Raw genomic sequence first — 22,697 nt, 5'->3', positions numbered from 1 at the left:
GACAGTATTTTCTCTCTTGTTAATTCATAATAGCTTCAAAGAAGTCAGAATAAGCCTTATGTTCGTTGGGTGAAAAAGAAAAACTCTATGAAAATAATTAGACTGATATCTTTTCCCCCAAGGTTTCTAGGATAGGATATTGTGAATTCTTATGGCCACAATAAACGTAATATGGAAAATCTAATATCATGACAGCTCTAATCTAGAACAATAATGGCATTTGTCTGTTGTCACAACTTACTTCAGTATCTCCAGTTTACACGTAATATTCCCCAGTCCAATGCATAGCTGCTTTACTCCTGAATCCTTTAGATTATTATTGCTCATATTCAGCTCTATCAGACTGTTATCTGATTTGAGAGCTTTAGCCAAATTTGAACAGCTCTCATCTGTCAAGTTACAATCATTTAGCCTAGAAGAAAGAAGAAAAACAAAACATAATACAATGTATTCTGAGTACTGTTTAAAAATATCGTAACACCCAATTTAAATGAATGATTAAGAACTATACAGATTTTTTTTTCCAGAAGCAAAAACATGACTTATATTACTTACAGAGCTCTTTTGGAGATTTTCACAACTTCCAGTAGCCTAAAGAGACACTCATCTGATTGCTTGAACTTCTGAAGCTCAAACTCCTCCATCTCTTCCTCTGATGTCAACAAAACGAAGGCCACAGCAGACCACTGAGCAGGAGAAAGATCAGCAGATGAGAGACTTCCTTCTCTAAGTTGAGTCTGAATCTTTTCCACCAGAGTTTGATCATTCAGTTCATTCAGACAGTAGAACAGATTGATGGATCTCTCTGGAGAAAGATTAGCTTCTAATTTATCCTTGATGTACTGAACTATTTCCTTGTAGTTCTCGTCATTGACATCTTGCTCTGTCAACAGACCTTGAAAGAGAGGATGATTGGTCTGGAGTGACAGACCAAGAAGAAAGCGAAGGAAAAGATCCAGGTGTCCAGTTTCACTCTCAAGTGCCTTGTCCACTGCAGTCTTGAGCAAATCAATCATGATTTCATTTTTCTTTTTCAGTTCTGTAGACTCATGTTGATTAAACACACTTTTCTTGTGAATGTCTAGAAACAGATGTGCATAAAGGGCTGCAATGAACTCTTGAATGCTCAAGTGAACAAAGCAGAAAGCGGTACCAAGTATGATCCCTTTTTCCTCCTTAAAGATCTGGGTACACATGCTTGAATACACTGATGCTTTAGATTTATCAATATCACAGGATTCCAGATCTGTGTCATAAAAGAGCAGATTGTTTCTCTGCAGCTGATGAAATGCCAGTTTCCCCAGTGAAAGCATGGCGTCTTTATCCCAGTAAACATCTGGTGTGTATTCACCATCATACTTTCGTCTGCTTTGCAGCATCTGAAAGCGGACAAAGTGTGTGTACATTTGTGTCAGAGTCTTGGGAGTGTCTACAGTATTAGATTCCTGCAGTGTTTTGGAGAAGTCATCAGCCTGATAATTTTTCACTTCATTATTCCTTTTCTCCTCTAAAATGTTCTGGAGAACAGTGGCTGTAATCCAGCAGAAGACTGGGATGTAGCACATGACAAAAAGACTCTTTGATTGTTTAACATTACCAATAATTTCACTGGCCAGATCCCCATCTGTGAATCTTTTTCTGAAGTACTCCTCCTTTTGTGCATCATTGAATCCTTGTACTTCTGTCATGCGGTCAACACATTCGGGAGGAATTTTAATGGCAGCTGCTGGTCTGGTGGTGATCCAGATGAGAGCAGAAGGAAGCAGATTTCCCTTGATCAGGTTTGTGAGTAGAACATCCAGAGAGACTTGTGACGTTACATCACGACAAATCTCATTACCCTCAAAGTTTAGAGGAAGACGACATTCATCCAAACCATCAAGGATGAACAGTAATTTAAATTTATCATTTCTTGCAAGGTTTAGTCCTTTTATCTCTGGGAAAAACTGACTTATAAGTCTTGTCAAGCTTTGTGTTTCTTTCTCCTTTAAGTTCATTTCTCGAAATGCAAGAGGAAATATGAAAGTAATATCCTGATTTTCTTTACCATCAGCCCAATCCAAAATAAACTTTTGCACAGAGACTGATTTTCCGATGCCAGCAACTCCTGTTGTCAGTACAGTTCTGATCTCCTTGTCTGGTTCAGGTGCTTCAAACAAATTTTTGCATTCAACTGGAATCTCTTTTGATTCATGTCGTCTATCAGCAGCCTGAACTTGTCCTACTTCATTTTGGATATTAACTTGTTTACTAACACTCAGAGTCATACAGAGATCTGTGTAGATGTTCTTCAGAAGCTTGGAGTCACCATGCTTTGCAATTCCTTCAGATACAGATTGATATTTCTTCTTCAGGTTTGATTTTAGTGGTCGCTGATGAATGAGGAACAGCTCATCTAAAACACAAACAAGAACAACAAAAAAAAAAAATAGATATGCATCAAGATTTTATATTTTATATATATTTTATATATTAGTGACAATGACAAATTGTTATGCCTATGAACCTCTCACCTTGTAGAGCATCTGCAGCCTCACATTGCTTCATATCTCTCAGGAAGTAAAGTGTGATATCAAGAGCTGCTTCTTTGATATCACGCATCTCTTCTATAAAGTCCTGCACAAAGTACTGTGTGTTCTCTCTATTTAATATTTTTTTAAACTTTTCCAGCTCATTCTTCAGAAATGCAATTATTTTTTTCTCAAGATCCTGAAAACAAATACATTTAAAGCATATTAAAATATAAACAATGTATGTGTAGTACAAATTACAGTCAAGCAATGCACTCATAAAGTTTTCCACCACTGATAGAATAAACTATCAGCAAGGTAAAGTGTTGGTGAATACAAACAATCAAACAGAGATACCAAAAAATCTTGTATGAATCAAATTCAATAATCAACATTATTTTTGGTATCTTGGTTAATTTGCTTGAAATTAATTTGTCACACAGCTGAAACGTCTACTATTTTATTTTTGAGTTGTGATTTAAAAGAGGGATTGTTATAACATCAGTTAACAAGAGGAGGAAAAAATATATTTATATTGAGTAAAGTTTTAAAAAGTATTTAAATAAAAAAAATAAATGGAATTTGTACAATAACCTACTGTATTAGTATGTTAAATAATGAATTAATTAATTAATTGATGCATTTATGAACTTCTACTTGCCTTGAAGATCCAGAGGAGATTGTCTATGAAATTCTTGCGGTTGCGGTAATTCTTGTAGTTTGAGTCCGATTTCTCAAACTGAACCCTGATAGCAAAATAAAGGTGTTTTTTTTAAAATCCATTCCATTGGCTCAGTTACTAGAAAGAGCAGAGTTATGTGGAGACACTATCCTCTTGCTTGTAATAACAGACTTTAATACAGTTGCATATGAATTCCTCATGAACCTGATGATTCAAATGTATGATCTTATTTAATGGTGCTGAATTTAACTTTTAAAGGGGGGGGGGGGGGGTGAAATGCTATTTCATGCATACTGAGTTTTTTACACTGTTTAAGAGTTGGATTCCCATGCTAAACATGGACAAAGTTTCAAAAATTAAGTTGTACGTTTAAAGGAGTATTTCTGTTCCAAAAATACTCCTTCCGGTTTGTCACAAGTTTCGGAAAGTTTTTTTAGAGTATGGATCTGTGTGACTTTAGATGGAGCGGAATTTCCTTATATGGGTGCTAAGGGCACGTCTGCTGGAAGAGTGCGCGCTCCCGTATAGCAGAGCAGAGAGAGGCTGTGCACAGACAATCACTGATCAGAGCGAGAGCGTCTGAAAAGGAGTGTTTTTGGTTGCCAGGGCAAGACAACCCTGCAGATTACCAAAGAAAAAACAGCATTAAGGGACCAGTGGATGGAGTTTATTTTTACAGAGCATCAACGGAGTTGTGCAAGTGTTTGTGTTTGTTCCCTGCATTTCGAAGATGCTTGTTTTACAAACAAGGCCCAGTTTGACGACGGATTTGTGTATCGTTTATTTCTTAGGGATGATGCAATCCCAACGAAAAAGGGTCACGATCGTGTGTTGGAACTGCAGGCGGTGAGTAAAACTGCTTAAAATATCTCTGCCTCCTTGTTAGTGCGTCCGCCTCCCATTGGAGACCTGGGTTCGAGCCCCGCTCGGAGCGAGTCGTTGCTGCTGCTGCTCTCGTTCAGTTTCAGCCTCCGGATCTGATTCTGGATCATAAATAAACGGCTGAATCTGACTGTTAGCCATGGTTTATTTTAGATGATGGTTTTTTCCTCAAGGTAACGTCAGAGCCGTTAAATATGTTTTTCAACGGCTAAAAACATTTCACCCCCCCCCTTAAATGTTTTTATAGTTTTTCATACTTTAATTGTTATATGGATCACTCCACACAATCACTTTGCATCAAAAAGCACATTACATTGCAAACCTAAGTTACTTTTTTGACTTAATATTTTTTTACACATTTTGGGAAAGTAGATCCATTTTAGTAATTTATTGTAATAAATTGTGGTATATAGTGTTTTTACCTGTTCAGAAGATAAGTTGCCAGTTGCACATCACTCTTTAATCCCTTCTGTGCTTTCAGAGCGTCCCACCGTGTGATTTCTTCACCAATATTTACTGTGGACTTATGTCCTTTGTTACTAAACCACACACAAAAAAGAAGAAAATCACATTAAAAATGACAGATTCACAGCTATCAATATCATATGATCAAACCATTGCTAAACCAGCTGCTCACTGCTACCTACAATACTTTATTAGCACAGAAAATTGGTTGATGGGAAATACAGTTTTATGATTAAAAAAAAAAAAAAACAGAAAACATGAAACACCTTTGGGAAGGTGATGGTGTTTTCTCACTGAAGTTTGGTCTATCTCCCTTTGAATGGTCACTCTTCATAGACACAGAGCTGGACACATGCGATTCAGATCTTTCACTAATGAGAAAAAAAAAGTAAAATAACAATAGGTAAAGAGGTCTTGTGTTGCAAACGAACTGTTCTGTGGCCTACTTCCATGGTGAATGTATGAGCCCTAGTGGATACCTGCACTGAAAAAAATAATTAGTAAATTTACTTAATTTTTATTTGGCAAGTTTTTGCACAAGCATTTTTCAAGTAAATTTACACATTTGGAAATTAAGTAAATCTACTTAACTAAGTTAAGTAAAATAAAATAAAAAAAATACACTAAGTACATGTAACTTGACATGTTAAATTTTATTGAGTAAATTAAAATTAAAGCAATTAGCAGACACTTATATCCAAAGCGACTTACACTGAAAAAAGTAATAAGTAAATTTACTTAATTTTTATTTGGCAAGTTTTTGCACAAGCATTTTTCAAGTAAATTTAACACATTTGGAAATTAAGTAAATCTACTTAACTAAGTTAAGTAAAAATAATAATAATAATAATAAGTACATTTTATTGAGTAAAATTTAATTAAATAATATTAATGTATTTAGCAGACACTTTTATCCAAAGCAACTTACAGTGCATTCAGGCTAACAATTTTCACCTATCATGTGTTCCCGGGGAATCGAACCCCCAACCTTGCACTTGATAATGCAATGTTCTACCACTGAGCTACAGGAACACTTCAAGATCTTGTGAAAAATAAGTGAAAATTTCCCTTACTTACTTTTTTATTTTGGAAAAGTTTTTACACTAACAAAAAACCCGAAACAGATATTCTAGAAATTTCTAAATGTAAAATAATTTTTTTCAAAACAGTTTTATCAAATGAGGGTAAATAAGTCTTTCACTTCTGTCCCTTTAAACCAGTTTACAGCAAAGACAGCATGAAGGACTGGATGCACATGATAAATATTCTGCAATTAAGAAAACAGACAAAAGAAATTGCACTGTAAAACCCGATAAGTAAACTTTACTCAAACCGTTTGAGTAAATAGATTGCCTTGATTTAAACCATGTAAGTTTTAAAACTTTGCATTTAAGTAATTAATTGATTAACTAAGTGCTGATTGAGAATTAGTGATGAACAGCTGCTGTTAACAAACAGAATCACTGAAGAAAAGAGAAACACAAGAACTACTACAACTGACTTCAGACACAGACTTAGATGAAATCAACTGAAATAAAATACATGAAATCTCTCAAGATCTGATTAAACAACCCCACAAACAGCATCACCAGCTCCACTTATTAATAACCAGACTGACTTTATTTCTGTCAGACGTCTACAGAAGATCTTATTGAGAATGAAGTAAGGTTTAGATAATGATTTATTGTTTCATTTGAAGTAACCATGTTAGAGATCAGTGTTTGCTTTAGTTGGGCTCTTGACCCTTGATTTCTGTCTTAGTCTTTTCTCTGGCTGTTACAACCACGTGTTTCTAAAACACATTTGTTGTAACTCAGGGTTTACCAGTACAATTTCTTTTGTCTGTTTTCTTAATTGCAGAATATTTATCACATGAATCCAGTCCTTCGTGCTGTCTTTGCTGTAAACTGGTTTAAAGGGACAGAAGTGAGAGACTTATTTACCCTCATTTGATAAAACTGTTTTGAAAAAATAATTTTACATTTAGAAATTTGTAGAATCTCAGGTTTTTTATTAGTGTAAAAACTTTTCCAAATTCCTTTTTTCCAAAACAAAATAGTAAGTAAGTGAAATTTGCACTTATTTTTCACAAAATCTTGAAGAGTTCCTGTAGCTCAGTGGTAGAACATTGCATTAGCAAGCACAAGGTGGGGGGTTTGATTCCCTGGGAACACATGATAGGTGAAAATTGTCAGCTTGAATGCACTGTAAGACGCTTTGGATATAAGTGTCTGCTAAATGCTTTAATTTAAATTTACTCAATAAAATTTAACATGTCAAGTTACATGTACTTATTATTATTATTATTATTATTATTATTTTTACTTACCTTAGTTAAGTAGATTTACTTAATTTCCAAATGTGTAAATTTAGTTGAAAAATGTTTGTGCAAAAACTTTGTCACAGTGTCTGGTCTGTGTATCCCTGGGTGTCCACTAGAGGTCTCACTTTCCCTTATTTGGTCACCTTCCTCCTTGTTGTGTTAATTGATTGTTCCCCGCCTGTCTCCACTTTCCTCATCATCCTTCTATGTATTTATACCCGGTTTGTCTCAGTCTGTGTCACGGAGTCCTTGTTTAATGTTACAGTTATTTCATGTCCGTCATCCTCGCCTTGCCTAGTGTTCGTGTCTTGTTCATGTTATGTTTTGGATCTTCTGGTTTTGACCCTGCCTGGACTGTTCACCCCTTTGGATTTGCCCTCAAATAAACACCATACCTGCAATTGGATCTCTCCTTGTTTTCCTGTATCACCGAACATGACAGAAGGACTCCGTCAACACGAGATCCAGCGGTATGTCGTTTTTCCATTCCCCAGCCAAGATGGCGGAGCGGAGAACAAGGTATCTTCTATTGACCGCCCTCCGCCAAGAGGGCAATGAAGTGGGTGCCCTGGCTCAAGTGTTCTGGTCCCTGGCCGAGGGCATGGGCTACAATGATGCGGCCCTTAAAGACCATTTCAATGGCGGGCTGGATGATCCAGCGTCTCAGGAGGAGATGCCGCAGTTAGAGACACTGGAATTCTGGGAATCCGTGCGCTACCTGCTGCATCGGTGTCGGTGGGATGCCCCAGCCACTCCTGTCTCTTCCGGCGGGGTGGTCGTCAGCCCAGCACCACTGCCCAGGATGGCTACCAGCCAAGCGCCACAGCACAAGATGGCTGCTAACCCAGCGCCAATGCCCAAATTGGCCACCGTTGCTGTTCCGGAGGTCGAGGCGGTGCCCGATGCTGATCCAGAGGCCGAGGTGGATGCCGATGCCGAGGCGGTGCCCGAGGTCGTTCCCGATGCGGTGCCTGATGCATTTCAGGAGGTTGAGGCGATGCTGTTCCGGAGGTTGAGGCGATGCCCGATGCTGTTCCGGAGGCCGAGGTGGTGCCCGATGCTGTTCCGGAGGCCGAGGTGGTGCCCGATGCCGAGGCGGTGCCCAATGCTGTTCCGGAGGTCGAGGCGGTGCCCGATGCTGTTCCGGAGGCCGAGGTGGTGCCCGAAGCCGAGGCGGTGCCCGAGGTCGTTCCCGATGCGGTGCCCGATGCTGTTCTGGAGGCCGAGGCGGTGACCGATGCTGTTCTGGAGGTCGAGGTGGTGCCCGATGCTGTTCCGGAGGCCGAGGTGGTGCCCGATGCCGAGGCGGTGCCCAAGGCCATTTCCGATGCAGTGCCCGAGGCCGCTCTTGATGTCGTGACCGAGGCGGTGCTCAAGACCGTTCCAGAGGCAGTGCCCGAAGCCGAGGCGCCTCAGGTCTCCACAGACAGTTCAGAGTCGAGTCAGGTTCCTGTGGACTCTCAGGAGTCGAGTCAGGTTCCGGTGGACTCTCCGGAGTCGAGTTGGGGGCCAGTGGACCCTCCGGAGTCGAGTCGGGTGCCAGTGGACCCTCCAGAGTCGAGTCAGGTGTTTGTGGACCCTCCAGAGCCAGGGCCAGTCACCGATGACCCTCCAGAGCCAAGTCAAGTCACTGGGTGGTCTGCTGCTCCGTTCTGGGGGACTCCGGCCTCAACCACGAGGATGTGGTGGTCATCCGCTACGCCCTGGGGGACTCTGGCGGCGACCACGAGGACGTGGTGGTCATCCGCTCTGCCCTGGGGGACTCTGGCGGCGACCACGAGGACGTGGTGGTCTTCTGCTCTGCCCTGGGGGGCTTCCGCCCTGACCACACAGTTGTGGTGGTCTTCCGCTCCGCCCTGGAGGGCTCTGGCTTTGACCACATGGCTGTTTTGGTATTCTGCTCCGTCCTGGGGGGCTTCCGCCCTGACCACACGGCTGTGGTGGTCCTCTGCTCCGCCCTAGTGGGCGCCTCAACATGCCCTTCATGGACTTCTGTTTTGTGTACTTGGTTTCTGTTATATTTCTGTCTGTTCCCTTCAGTTAATCTGGCCCTCCATCCCTCCCCCTGAACCTCCTCTGGTCCTCCTCCCTCCTGGTCTCCCTGTTTTGTGTTTACACTTCTGGTGTCTGTTCCCCAAGTTTTCTCTTCCGGCCCTCTGTCCCTCACCCTGAGCCTCCACCTGTCCGCCGCCCTCCTGGTCTTTTTGGTTTGTTTTTATGTGTCTGAAGAGCATCTGGAAGCTGCTCCATAGAGGGGGGTAATGTCACAGTGTCTGGTCTGTGTATCTCTGGGTGTCCACTAGAGGTCTCACTTTCCCTTATTTGGAAACCTTCCTCCTTGTTGTGTTAATAGATTGTTCCCCGCCTGTCTCCACTTCCCTCATCATCCTTCTGTGTATTTATACCCAGTTTGTCTCAGTCTGTGTCACGGAGTCCTTGTTTAATGTTACAGTTATTTCATGTCCGTCATCCTTGCCTTGCCTAGTGTTCGTGTCTTGTTCACGTTATGTTTTGGATCTTCTGGGTTTGACCCTGCCTGGACTGTTTACCCCTTTGGATTTGCCCTCAAATAAACACCATACCTGCAATTGGATCACTCCTTGTTTTCCTGTATCACCGAACGTGACAAACTTGCTGTAATGTGTGTGTTGCTTTAAGAAAACGTGATTACGTTGTTGTTCCAAGAGGTAGTTTGGGCACATGTTGAGTTCATGACTGGAGTCGAGAATAAAATGATTCTGTTGTCCCGTTAAGACCAGTGTCATCATTAAAAACCTTTACATGGTGTCAGAAGTGCTTGACGAACACACGGCCTCGGAAGAATGGCAAAATTCAATCCCCCGGAGTGTTTTCCATTTGATCGTCCGAATGACTGGGCTGACTGGAAACAACGTTTTCAGCGCTTTCGGAGTACTACTAAATTGGATAAAGAAGATGGGGAAGTCCAGATCAGTTAATTAATCTATGCCATGGGAAATGAAGCCGAACACATATTTAAATCATTCACCTTAACTGTGGAGGATGACAAGAAGAAATTTGACGTTGTGTTAAGAAAATACGAGTATTTCTTTCCTAAACGAAACGTGATCCACAAACGAGCCTGCTTTTATCAAAGAGCGCAGCACCCTGGTGAAAAGGGTGAAACCTTTATTAGAACTCTCTATGATTTATCAGAACACTGTGACTTTGGTGAACACAGAGATGAAAACATCCGGGATCAGATAGTCGTGGGCATACTTGATAAAGAATTGTCGCACAGATTACAGTTAATGTCCGATCTTACGTTAGCTCAGACTATTCAAACTGTGCGCCAGTGTGAAGAAGTTGCGCTTCAAGTTCACCAGCAGGAGGAGGCGTGCGCTGCAGTACAAGAGATAGCAGAAGGAAGAGCAGCAAACAGAGGCAAACAGAAATGGAGACCTAAAAGAAAAAACGACAAAGAACAAGGAGAACCAAAATGTGGTAGATGTGGAAAAATCAAACACAGACGACAAGAAAACTGCCCAGCAATAAAATCAACATGCAACAAATGTAAAAAAGTGGGGCACTGGGAAAGAATGTGTCACAGCAGGTCAGTCAGAGAAGTGACAGAGACCGTTGCACAAACACAATATTTCCTTGGTGCTGTTACAAATTCACAAAGAAATGATGAGCAGTGGTCTGTGAACATTTCAATTGGAAAGACACCAGTTAAATTTAAATTTGAGCCTGGTGCGGATGCAAACATCATGTGTGAAGAAACATTCAGCATGCTTGATCCAAAAAGAATGCTGGAGCAGACAAATGTTACACTGTGCAGTCCTGGAGGTAAACTAGAGTGCGTGGGGAAATTTCAAGCCAGTACCACATACACCGGGAATGTGTACACACTTCCTTTATATGTCATCCATGGACAAAATGTGAACAATTTGCTAAGCAGATCCACTGCATCCTCAATGGGTCTGGTGAAACGCATTGAGGAAGTTCATAATGCATTTGGTGAGCATGGAACCCTTAAAACAGAACCTGTTAAAATCCAGCTTAAGGAAAATGTTCAGCCATATGCGGTACACACATCACGCAGAGTTCCATTACCTCTTATACAAAAAGTAAAAGAAGAGTTGCAGCGCTTGGAAGAAAACGGAGTCATAGAGCCAGTAACAGACCTTACAGACTGGTGCGCACCTATGGTTTCAGTACCAAAACCAAATGGAAAGGTACGAATCTGTGTGGATCTGAAAAAATTGAATGAAGCCGTTAAAAGGGAAAGATATGTTCTGCCAACTGCAGAGGAGATAATCGCAAAACTTAGTGGTGCAACAGTCTTCTCATCTTTAGATTGCTGCCTCTGGGTTTTGGCAGATTCCCTTACACCCAGAAAGCAGCAAATTGACCACATTCATAACACCATTCGGAAGGTACTCCTTTAAACGTCTTCCTTTTGGCATTCCAAGCGCCCCTGAAATATTTCAGAGGAAGATGGCAGAAACTCTCCTAGGGCTTGAAGGAGTATATGTGTATATGGATGATATACTGGTGTATGGAGACACCATGGTACAGCATGACCAACAGCTTAACAAAGTATTGGAGAGAATTGAGACTGCTGGCTTAAAGCTAAACCGTGAAAAGTTTCTGCTGAGACAGCAACAACTTCACTTTCTTGGTCACTTGATCGACAAGTCAGGCGTGAGACCCGATCCTGAGAAAGTCAGAGCAATCCGTGAACTCTCACCGCCACACAATGTTCATGGACTTGGGCCCATCCTCAGGAAGCAGCATTCCAGCGCGTAAAAGACATCCTTTCCACTTCTCCAGTTTTGTCATTCTACAGTGTGTCTCTACCCACTGCTGTTTCAGCTGACACTAGCAGTTATGGCATAGGTGGTGTGTTACTGCAGCTGCACAATGGAAACTGGACACCGGTGGCATATTGCTCACGCAGTTTGTCTGAGGCTGAGACCAGATATGCCCAGATTGAGAAAGAATGTCTGGCGGGCGTCTGGGCTTGTGAAAAATTTGAAAAGTACCTGATTTGGCCTTGAAAACTTCAAATTAGGAACAGATCACAAACCATTAGTACCTCTTTTGAATAAGAAGGACTTGGACAATGTTCCGCTGTGTTGTCAGAGACTACTCATGAGGCTGATGAGATTTAAACTGACTGCTGAATATGATCCAGGGAAAACTTTGTTGGTGGCTGATACACTATCACGGAGCCCGTTAGCATATAAGGAAAATGACCGCAAATTTTTCGGAAGTATATCCAGTCAGGATGGCCAGATTATGTTGACAACATCCCAGTGGCAGTTCGACAGTTGTTCCCTTTCAAGAATGAGCTGTCTGAGCACAATGGAATACTCACAAGAGGAAGCCGTATGTTAATTTCAGATGTCTTAAGAGCCGATATTCTAAACAGAATACATGATGGGCATCAAGGTCTGACGAAGTGTAGGGAGCGGGCCAGTACATCTGTGTGGTGGCCGGTAGGGCTGGACGATATATCTAACGATATGATCATGCGCATCTAATCAGTAAAGCTGCTTCCGTGATCACCGCTAAAATCGCCATCACATAATTGGAGTGGCATTTAATAGACAGCAGAGGTGGGACTTTCAAGTCACAAGCAAGTCTTCAAGTCATATCCAAGTCCTCAAAGGGTTAAAGTTAATGAGATAATTAAGTGACTAATTAAATGATGATTGTGCATTAATGATGAACACCTGCTGTTCTTGAGAATTACAGAGGATCAGATGTTGATGTTTTATTGGTTAAAGTGATGCAACCATAATGGAGATCAGTGTTTGCTTTAGTGGGGCTCTTGACCCTTGACTGTCGTGTTAGATCTCTTTATGTAACATTGCATGAGGTGCTGTAAAGCAGAGACAAGAAATTAATCTGTATGTAATAGGTGGTCAGATTACAATCAAATTAACATTAGCTCTATTTAAGTTTAGCATAATCAACCCAGTAAAACTACACTATGGAAAAAAATTAAAGTGAATTTTAAATCTTCTAAGTGCATACAAAATTTGAAAAAACTATACTCTGTAGACACACACAGACATCAAGAACCAGCATGTGACTCTCAACAGTGGTGACAATCAACAAAATGTTGCATGCTGGGTAAAAACTCCCGTCATGCACTGCAGTATGAAAAATTGTCACCACTGTTGAGGATCGTGTGATAAGTGTGTTTGTCTAAAAACCTGAACTGATTGTCTCCTTTTGTGTCTTTCAACATTGAAGTATTGTGATTTTTTTTTTTTTTTTTTACTTAAGTTCAGTAATAGCTGAGTGTCAGTCTACTATCCAAAGATAAACACAATTTAATGATGTTCAGTCATCATGAGTTATAAGCAGAAAAAGCATAAGATCATCTGTTACTGCAAGGTTTGATTCAGCAATGCATACATGTTTGTTGCGAAAACAATATTGCAATTGTTTTGAATCAAATTGGTTTGAATTAGTAAAAGGGTCAAGACACTACTTAAAGCAAACCTTGACCACAATTATGGTGGCATAGTGTTTTTTTTTTCTTTTACTTTTTTTTCAGTTGAAGGCTGTGGCTAAATTAAGTTGTAGTTCTTGTGTTTCTCTTTACTTCAGTGATGTTGATTGTTAACAGCAGATGTTCATCACTAATGCACAATCATCATTTAATTAGTCACTTAATTATCTCTTTAGCTTTAACCCTTTGAAGACTTGAAAATGACTTGAAGACTTGCTTGTGACTTGAAAGTCCCACCTCTGATAGACAGAGCCGTAGATCGCTGACAAGCCACGCCATATCGCGTTCATTATCGAAGGCGATTCATCTGCGATAATGAACACGATATGGCGTGGCTTGTCAGCGATCTATGGTTCTGTCTATTAAATGCCACTCCAATTATAAGCAGGTGATGGAGATTTTAGCGGTGATCACGGAAGCAGCTTTACTGATTAGATGCGCATGATCATATCGTTAGATATATCGCCCAGGCCTAGTGGCCGGGCATTTCATCTGAAATCAAACAAAAGGTACAGTCCTGTCAGATATGCATAGAGATGAAACAGACACAGCAAAAAGAGCCCCTCATCTCGACACCCCTTCCAGATAGGCCTTGGAAAAGGCTAGCTATTGATCTGTGTGAACACAACAAACACGCTTATCTGGTTGTGTCTGACTATTTTTCTCGATTTCTTGAGATTCTTCACATGCCAACAACTACCACCTCAGAAGTAGTGTTAAAACTGAAAGCACTATTTGCCAGGTTTGGCTGCCCTGATGAAATAGTTTCAGACAACGGTCGGCAGTTTGTGAGCAGTGAGTTCCAGGAATTTGCAAAAAAATTTGACTTTCTGCACATCACATCTAGTCCACACCATGCTCAAAGAAATGGACATGCAGAGAGAGCAGTGCAGATTGCAAAGAAATTTTTGAAACAGACAGATCCTCTTCTGGCTCTGATGAGCTACAGGGCAACCCCTTGCATCTCTACAGGTGTAAGCCCGGCTTAACTACTTATGGGCAGGAAGATTAAAACAACACTTCCAATGCTTGAGACACATCTTCAGCCACGGTGGCCAAATCTGAAAGATGTAAAGAGAAAAGACTGCATGGAAAAGCAAAAGCAAGCTTTCTACTTTAATCGTCACCATGGAGCTACACCCCTACCATTGTTGAGGACTGGTGATGCCGTACTCACTAAATTAGACCATCAAAAGTCTTGGGGGACAGCTGCTGTGGTCACAGGCATGAGTACAACTCCTCGATCCTTCACTATTGAGACACATCAGGGGACAACTCTGCGGCGTAACCGTCGTCACTTGCAGCTCATCCCTGATTCAGCTGGAGGAACTCAAACTCTGGTCCAAAAAGAACAATCATGTGAACAGCAGCCTGAGTCTAATTTGAACACTGGGAAAACTTTCTCTCAGGCCCCAAACACAAAAACTGAACGGCTGATGACTAGATCTGGCAGAATAAGCAAACCAGTGAATAGATTAGATTTGTGAGAAAAAGGGAAGAAGAAAGAAGGAATATATGCTAGTCATATTTTGTTTAATAGAGATTAGAAACAATTTCATTCAATGTGGTTGGAATAAGCAAAATTAGAAAATAAGTTTTGTTTTGTTTTGTTTAATGTTGTTGAAAATTTCATAATACTAACGAGAAATATTTAAGGCTGTTCAGAAGAAAAAACTAAAAAGGGGAGATGTAATGTGTGTGTTGCTTTAAGAAAACGTGATTACGTTGTTGTTCCAAGAGGTAGTTTGGGCACATGTTGAGTTCATGACTGGAGTCGAGAATAAAAGGATTCTGTTGTCCCGTTAAGACCAGTGTCATCATTAAAAACCTTTACACTTGCCAAATAAAAATTAAGTAAATTTACTAATTCTTTTTTTCAGTGTGTGTAACTAAACAAATATGTCCATTTAAGATTAAACAGTTTGCAATACATTATGTTCTGTGATTCATTTTTGTATTTAATCAAGTTCTGTTATATGCACCACAGTGACAAAAAAAATACAATCACTATAATGCAAAAGATGAAATACCTTTTGTTAGTTGTTTTGATGATATTGCGGAACAATGTACATCTTACAGAATTAAATCATGCATCTCGATTTAATTCTCTACAGTGTGTTATGCATGATGACAGATTTGGCTTAATTTAGTAATAAATAACCAATGGATCACAGTAAGATGGTTGGAGGAAGAGATGATTTACCTCTTGTTACATGGTGTTTTCCCACTGAAGTTTGGTCCGTGGCCTTTTGAACAGTCACTCTTCACAGACACAGAACTGGACACATGTGAACCTGATCTTACACTAATGACACAAAGAACAGACAGGAAATAAAACACTATTACTGGAGATTCTTCAGTCTAATGTTGCAAATGGTAATTAGATAAAATGGATAAGTGGTTGCAAGATCTAATTTATGCCTCCTTGTGGTTGCCTGTGTAACTGTATTACTGTAATAAAGCTCCACATTGGATTCAATAAAGAATAAAGCAGACATTGTATTCTGATTTATTCTTGTATTTAGTCAAGGTCCATCACATACAACAGACTGAATTAGTTAACAGCACCATAATGTAAAACACAAGAAATACCCTTTTGAAGGTGATGTTTTTTTCTCGCTGAAGTTCGGTCCATCACCTTTTGAACGGTCACTCTTCACAGACATAGAACTGGACACAAGTGAGCCTGATCTTACACTAATGACACAAAGAACAGGGAGAAAAAAACACTATTATAGGAGATTCTTCCAGCTACATAGCCAAGCACTCACATAACAGCTAGTAAGGTGTACAACAAGATGGCGCCATTGTGCGTGGCTTGCCGTCTGTCACTGTCATTGCTGTGTGTGTTTTTGCTGTTTGTTTTATTTTTTGCCTCCGATGTCGACTCTCTACTGGTGTACGATCGTCAAACACTGCTGGATTTGCGATTTTCTGCTGGAAATATAGAAAAATTGGATGATGGTGGACGTGAAACTTTACCCCCCCCTCCTGGCAAGGCTCCCGGCTCACCTTTGGTGTGTCCCGACTCCACCTTCTCGAAGTAAGCGCCGAAGAAAGCACACCCGCCGCCGGGGAAAACGTAGCGGTCGGCTGGTGAGGTGGAAGGCCCGTCTTGCATGTTGTTCTACGCCTTTTTGGAATGAGTTTGGAGTCATGCCTAGCCTCGTTATACCTCGACGCTCGCTGGACCCTGTCGACGCCTGGCTGGTACCTGTCGTTGGCCCGGAAGAGGTGTTCCAGCCCCGCGGCTCCTGCTCTCCTCGTCTCCGCTGGCGCGGAGTGAATCACAGCAGCTTGCGCTCTCTGTGTCGGGTTTCACGAACATCCAGTGCCGCGGACACACCGGTTCCTGCCAGGTTTGGGCTGGTAAATGCTAGATCTCTAGCAAATAAGACTTTTGTATTAAAGGATTTTTTCACGTCCCGAGGATTGGATTTCCTCTGTGTAACTGAGAGCTGGTTGAGCGATGGTGAGTCTAGCGCTTTCACTGACTTTGTACACCAAGATTGCCGCTACTTTAACTCCCCACGAACATCTGGCCGAGGAGGAGGAATAGCGACTGTATATAAGAGTCATTATAAATGTAAACAGATTTTGCTGGCATCCGCTTTCAGCAGCTTTGAACTGAGTTTATTTGAGGTGGGTCGCCCCCACACAGTGCTGTGTGCGGTGGTCTATCGGCCCCCCAAGTACAATAAGGACTTTTTAAATGATTTTTCAGATTTTCTGGCTGAAATCATGCCTAAATATGATCGTGTTCTTATTGTTGGGGATTTTAATGTTCATGTGTGTTGTCCTGATAAGCCAATGGCAAAGGGGTTTTTAAACCTCATTGATTCGTTTAATCTTGTGCAATCTGTGTCTGGACCCACACAAGAACATGGACACACACTTGATCTTGTTTTATCATATGGTTTGCCTGTTCTTAATCTAGAGATATGTGACGCAGTGTTTTCTGACCATATGCCTGTATTATTTGAGACTGCTCTTGCCTGTCATTCAGTTTAAACCTCGCGCTGCTGCACGGCGCTGTCGCATGATTAACCCTTCCACTGCTGTTCAGTTCTCGGTTGCGTTCAGTCAGAACTCCATCACTCCCGAGTCTGTATTGCATACAGATGAGCTTTGCTCAAGGTTTCACTCCACCTGCCAAACTGTTTTAGACACTGTGGCTCCATTTAAATCCAGGCAGCCTAAAACTAAATCTGAGCCCTGGTTAAATGACATGACTCATGCTGCCAGACGTGAGTGCCGTAGAGCTGAGCGCAAGTGGAAGAAGGACAAACTGCAGGTGTCTCTTCAAATGTTAAGGGATTTCTGGCGTCATTACCAGGAAACTGTGAAAGATGCCAAAAGAAAACATTTCTCAGATATTATTCTGGCAAATTGTCACAAGCCTCGTGTGTTGTTTAACACCATTGACTCACTTTTAAATGCCCCGCAGAATGCTTGTATGGAAGCATCCCCTGTTATGTCTGAAAAGTTTCTTTGCTTTTTTATTGATAAGGTCACTTCTATTAGGTCTCAAATTGTACCTTCAGCTTCAGACCCTTCAATCTCTGTCCCCTGCTCGGCTGTCTTTGATCATTTTGAGCCGGTAACTTTTTCCTCTTTAGAGGAGGTTGTTGGTCATTTGAAGCCCTCGGGTTCTCCAAATGATGCTGTCCCCCCTCGACTATTTAAGGAGGTTTTCCCCACTGTAGGACCATCTGTTTTAGCAGTTATAAATAGTAGTCTGACCTCGGGTGTGGTGCCTGAAATTTTAAAACATGCAGTAGTTCAACCTCTGATTAAAAAACCTGCTCTAGATCCGTCAGTTCTTGCTAATTTCAGGCCTATTTCCAAATTGCCTTTCCTTTCAAAAATCTTGGAGAAGATTGTGTACAGTCAACTATTGGCCTTTTTGGAAGAACATAATATTCTAGAGGTTTTCCAGTCCGGTTTTAAGACCTTGCACAGCACCGAAACTGCTCTTTTAAGAGTTTTTAATGATATCTTTTTAGCTACTGACTCTGGTGACTGTGTTATCCTTGTGCTTTTAGATCTAACTGCTGCATTTGACACAGTGGATCATGAAATATTGATTTCACGTTTAAGGCAGTGGGTGGGCATCAGTGGCATAGCACTGGAGTGGTTTAGGTCATACTTAGCGGATCGGACTTTTTGTGTTAGCTTAGGTGACTCTGTATCCTCCTCTAGTCCTCTCTTGTGTGGGGTCCCACAGGGCTCAGTCCTCGGCCCTCTACTTTTCTCTCTGTATTTGCTTCCACTTGGTTCCATACTTAGAAAGTATGGCATTTCATTCCACTGTTATGCAGATGACAGTCAGATTTATGTACCTCTAAAAAAGAAAAATTATAACTCTGTTGGACAACTACTCAATTGTCTCGACGACATAAAGGCCTGGATGGCTCTGAACTTTTTAAATTTTAATGATAAAAAAACAGAAGTGATGGTTTTCGGAGGCACCACTGGGACCCCGCCTGTAGATCTGGGCTCCTTAGCACCCTATATTAAACCTATTATCACAAACCTAGGAGTTAAAGTGGACCCTGAGCTTAAATTTGACAGTCAGATCAAAGCTGTTGTCAAATCAAGCTTCTTTCATTTAAGGCAGCTGGCCAAAATAAAACCAATGCTGTCAAGACAACATTTCGAAACCGTTATCCACGCCTTTGTAACTACACGGCTGGACTACTGTAACTCACTATATGTGGGGGTTAGTGGGTCCTCCATCAACCGTCTCCAGTTGATACAAAATGCAGCAGCACGTCTTTTAATGGGCACACGTAAACATGAGCACATTTCCCCTATTTTAGCTTCATTACACTGGCTGCCTATTCAATTTAGGATCCATTTTAAAATTCTGTTATTTGCTTTTAAATCACTAAATGGTCTTGCTCCGCCATACCTCTCTGAGCTTCTACACTCTTATAAACCCGTCCGCTCTCTCAGATCAGATGATCAGCTGCTCCTGACTGTGCCTAAAACTAAGCGTAAGCTCAGAGGGGACCGTGCCTTTGCTGTGTCTGCCCCTAAACTGTGGAATGATCTGCCTTTGCATGTTAAGCAGGCCTCTTCTTTATCTGTTTTTAAAACCCTTCTTAAAACCCATCTTTTCTCTTTGGCTTTTGACACCTAGTAAGAGGTCGACTTTATTTACTTGTTTCAATTTGTTACTTTGAATGCTTTTATTCTGTGGTTATAAATGGTACATACGTTTATTTTATCTATTTTATTTGTATTTATTTTTCTGTACAGCACTTTGGTCTACTGTGGTTGTTGTAAAGTGCTTAACAAATAAAGTTGGTATGGTATGGTAACAGCTGTACAATATTACAATGTACAATATTCAAGTCACTGTGTGAGCAAATAATCTACTGTACCTTCATTGTTGTATCACTCACTTTGATTATGGGGTTGGGGTTGAGATATGGCTTGGCTTGTTTAATAATGCTGAATAATTTTATTAAATATTTAAACACTGGATCACTGTAAAACGCTTCGAAAAACACACATGAAATACCTATTTTTGAATGGTGTTTCCGCAGGAAAGTTCGGTCCGTCTCCTTTTGACCGGTCACTCTTCACAGACACAGAGCTGGACACATGTGAGCCTGATCTTACACTAATGACACAAGGAAAAAAATGTTTCAAGAAATATAGGGGTTATTTCAGTCTCATTTGAAGATGAGTTGCAAATGGTAATTAAATGCAGTATGGCTGTACATTGTATTATTAATTTAAGTTTTATCACATACAACACAGTGAAAACATTAATGGTTTTAGTTTACTTTGTCTTCATTAGAAAATTGTTTCTGGCTTCAACATACAGTATATAACAGACAGTGTATTAATACACATTAAAAAAAGACATGAAACACTGAATGTAACAAAGCGTGTTAAATTTCTTCTGGTTCATGATGGTGTTTTCTCGCTAAATGATACACGTGAGTCTGATATTTTACTAACAACACAAGAGCAAAAATTTAAGAAAATTATTACAGTCTTAATACAGATTTTTTTTAATTATTTTTTTTTTTATTAAAATAAAATATTTTCTTAGTGGCAAGTTAAATTGTGGTGAGCCAAACATTTGGAAAAATATTTGACAAACCAACTGTGACTCATTGTTGACTACAAACTATTTATTTTTTTTATTTTTTAAATACACCATACAGTTAATGCATGATCAGCATAAAAAAAAAAAAAAACATAAAATACCTTTTAGATGATGGTGGAGTTTTCTCATTGAAGTTCGGTCCATCACCTTTTGAACGGTCACTCCTCATAGACACAGAACTGGGCACAGGTGAACCTGATCTTTTACTGACAAGAACAGAGAAATCACTATTAAAAGAGATTCTTCAGTCTCATATTAAGAGCATTGCTATTCTCATGACTATGAACAGATGAATGTGTTGTGTTTGGTTTTCTGTTTAATCAGTCAAGTTCAATCACAGATACAACAGTGAAGGAATGTAAATAGTGTATGTAGAGCACATTAAATACCTTTTAGCTTGTGATGGTGTTTCATCACTGAAGGACACATGTAGGCCCGATTTTTCACTAATAATAACACAAAGGACTTTCCTCAGTCTCATTTGAAGAGGCTTCATTCAGATGGTAATTACAGTAAGTACAATTAAAAAAATATATATAAGTTTAATATATATATATATATCACTGTAAAAAATTGTGCCGTTAAATAACAGTAATTTACTGGCAGCAGGGGTGCCAGTAAAGTACTGTTCATTTACAGCTTTCAACCATTAATTTACCACTCTTATTTTTTTTTTACAGTATTTCACTGTAAATTCTACCATGGAAATTAACTCCACTCCCACTGCTTCAAACAGTTCGAGTTTTAAAACTAGCATTCCTACGATGTTAGTACTATGAACTTATTTCATTTGATTTCACTGAGAAGGAATATTTCTTAATATAAAGATGCAAACACTTAATGTGCAGTAATAAAGTAACTAAATACATGACTTTTACTCAAATCACTGAAATACTTAACACAGAGATCACCACTGTATCAGCAACTCCACATTTACTGTCTTTAGTTAAAGAAGCAAAAGATCAGAATCTGTGGCTCATTATTGACTGAAGCACTGGCTCTACTCTCCAGCACAATGGTGAACAACAAAACTACATTAAACTAACATATCTCTCTTGTGCAAACACACATTAATACAGTCGAGTTCAGTATTTACTCTCATTATCAGTGTATGACTTTGCATAATTTTTTTTCTATGGATGTTCACAAATATTTTAGTTAAATTAACTTTTTTTCATTTGGTAAATCTGACGTTTACATTTTACAGTATATTACAGTTTTTCCTTGACTTAACGGCAAAAAACTGTAGAAAAAAACATTTTTTTTTCTGACAACCATTAATTTACGGCAAGAAACAGTAGAAAAACAGTTATTTACTGGCAGCAGGGGTGCCAGTAAATAACTGTTTTTCTACAGTTTGTTTCCTGTAAATTAATTACAGTTTATTACTGTTAAATTATGTTTCATGCTGTTTTTTCTTCAGCTTAAATCTTTAACCCTTTAAACCCCACAAGAAAAACCTCAGTTTTAAGTGAACACTTATAATGTGTGCACACTACAGAGTGTTTGAGTAACACTGAATCAGTGAAGTTAATGAGATAATTCTGTGATTAATTGATGATTGAGCATTAGTGATAAACACCTGCAGAATCACTGAAGGAAAGAGAAACACAAGAACTACAAATGACTTCAGCCACAGCCTTAGATGAAATCAACTGAATAAAAGAATACATCAAATCTCTCAAGATCTGATTAAACAACTACTAAAACAGCTTCACCAGATTCACATTACTAACCAGACTGACTTTATTTCTGTCAGATGTCTACAGAAGAACTTATTCAGAGTTAAATAGGTTTAGGTGTTTTTTCACTACCATGATGGAGATCAGTGTTTACTTTAGTTGGGCTCTTGAACGTGACTTTTCAACAACTAAGCTTTTTTTTTTTTTTACACATGTTGTAACAATGCGCCTTTGGAACCTGTTATAGCAAAACAAAAGTACACAGAAGAAAAATTCTGTTATTGTTGTTTATAGATTGACAAGAACAAACACTATTATTTCTGATCTAACCCTGTGTCTCTTCTCTTATTGAATATTGGTACTACAGCATAAGGAACACTGCTGAGCCATAAGTTATAAAAGACTGTTAAGAAAATTACACTCATAATAAAAAAAAAAAAAAAAACTTTGCTGATATTTAGACAGAAACATCAAGAATCAGCGTATGAATCACAACAATGGTGACAATCCACAAAATACATAAACAGATCAGTTCTGAAA

General features: G+C 39.9%; 1 protein-coding gene across 19 annotated transcripts in view; it reads right to left on the bottom strand.

The window, feature by feature from the left end:
* Positions 1 to 22,697, bottom strand: part of LOC127986809 (protein NLRC5) — a 229,160-nt gene that overhangs the window by 80,891 nt on the left and 125,572 nt on the right. For 6 of the 19 annotated variants that reach the window (XM_052589045.1, XM_052589047.1, XM_052589048.1 and 3 more), the window contains 9 exons: positions 19,879 to 19,980; positions 15,942 to 16,046; positions 15,553 to 15,654; positions 4,806 to 4,910; positions 4,497 to 4,613; positions 3,172 to 3,256; positions 2,514 to 2,709; positions 556 to 2,395; positions 242 to 412 (listed from right to left, as the gene is read on the bottom strand). The exons of 3 other annotated variants lie outside the window; for them this stretch is intronic. In XM_052589045.1, coding sequence (XP_052445005.1) covers positions 242 to 412; positions 556 to 2,395; positions 2,514 to 2,709; positions 3,172 to 3,256; positions 4,497 to 4,613; positions 4,806 to 4,910; positions 15,553 to 15,654; positions 15,942 to 16,046; positions 19,879 to 19,980 — 2,823 coding nt within the window. Of the gene's footprint in view, positions 1 to 241; positions 413 to 555; positions 2,396 to 2,513; positions 2,710 to 3,171; positions 3,257 to 4,496; positions 4,614 to 4,805; positions 4,911 to 15,552; positions 15,655 to 15,941; positions 16,047 to 19,878; positions 19,981 to 20,576; positions 20,682 to 20,864; positions 21,001 to 22,697 lie in introns of those variants that run through there. 10 more of the 19 variants (XM_052589046.1, XM_052589049.1, XM_052589052.1 and 7 more) reach the window with 5 other exon arrangements.

Source organism: Carassius gibelio, chromosome B22, assembly GCF_023724105.1.
Source record: "Carassius gibelio isolate Cgi1373 ecotype wild population from Czech Republic chromosome B22, carGib1.2-hapl.c, whole genome shotgun sequence".
NCBI classification, from domain to species: domain Eukaryota; kingdom Metazoa; phylum Chordata; class Actinopteri; order Cypriniformes; family Cyprinidae; genus Carassius; species Carassius gibelio.
Note: the sequence above shows the minus strand (reverse complement) of the source record. Positions and strands in the feature narration are given on the sequence as shown.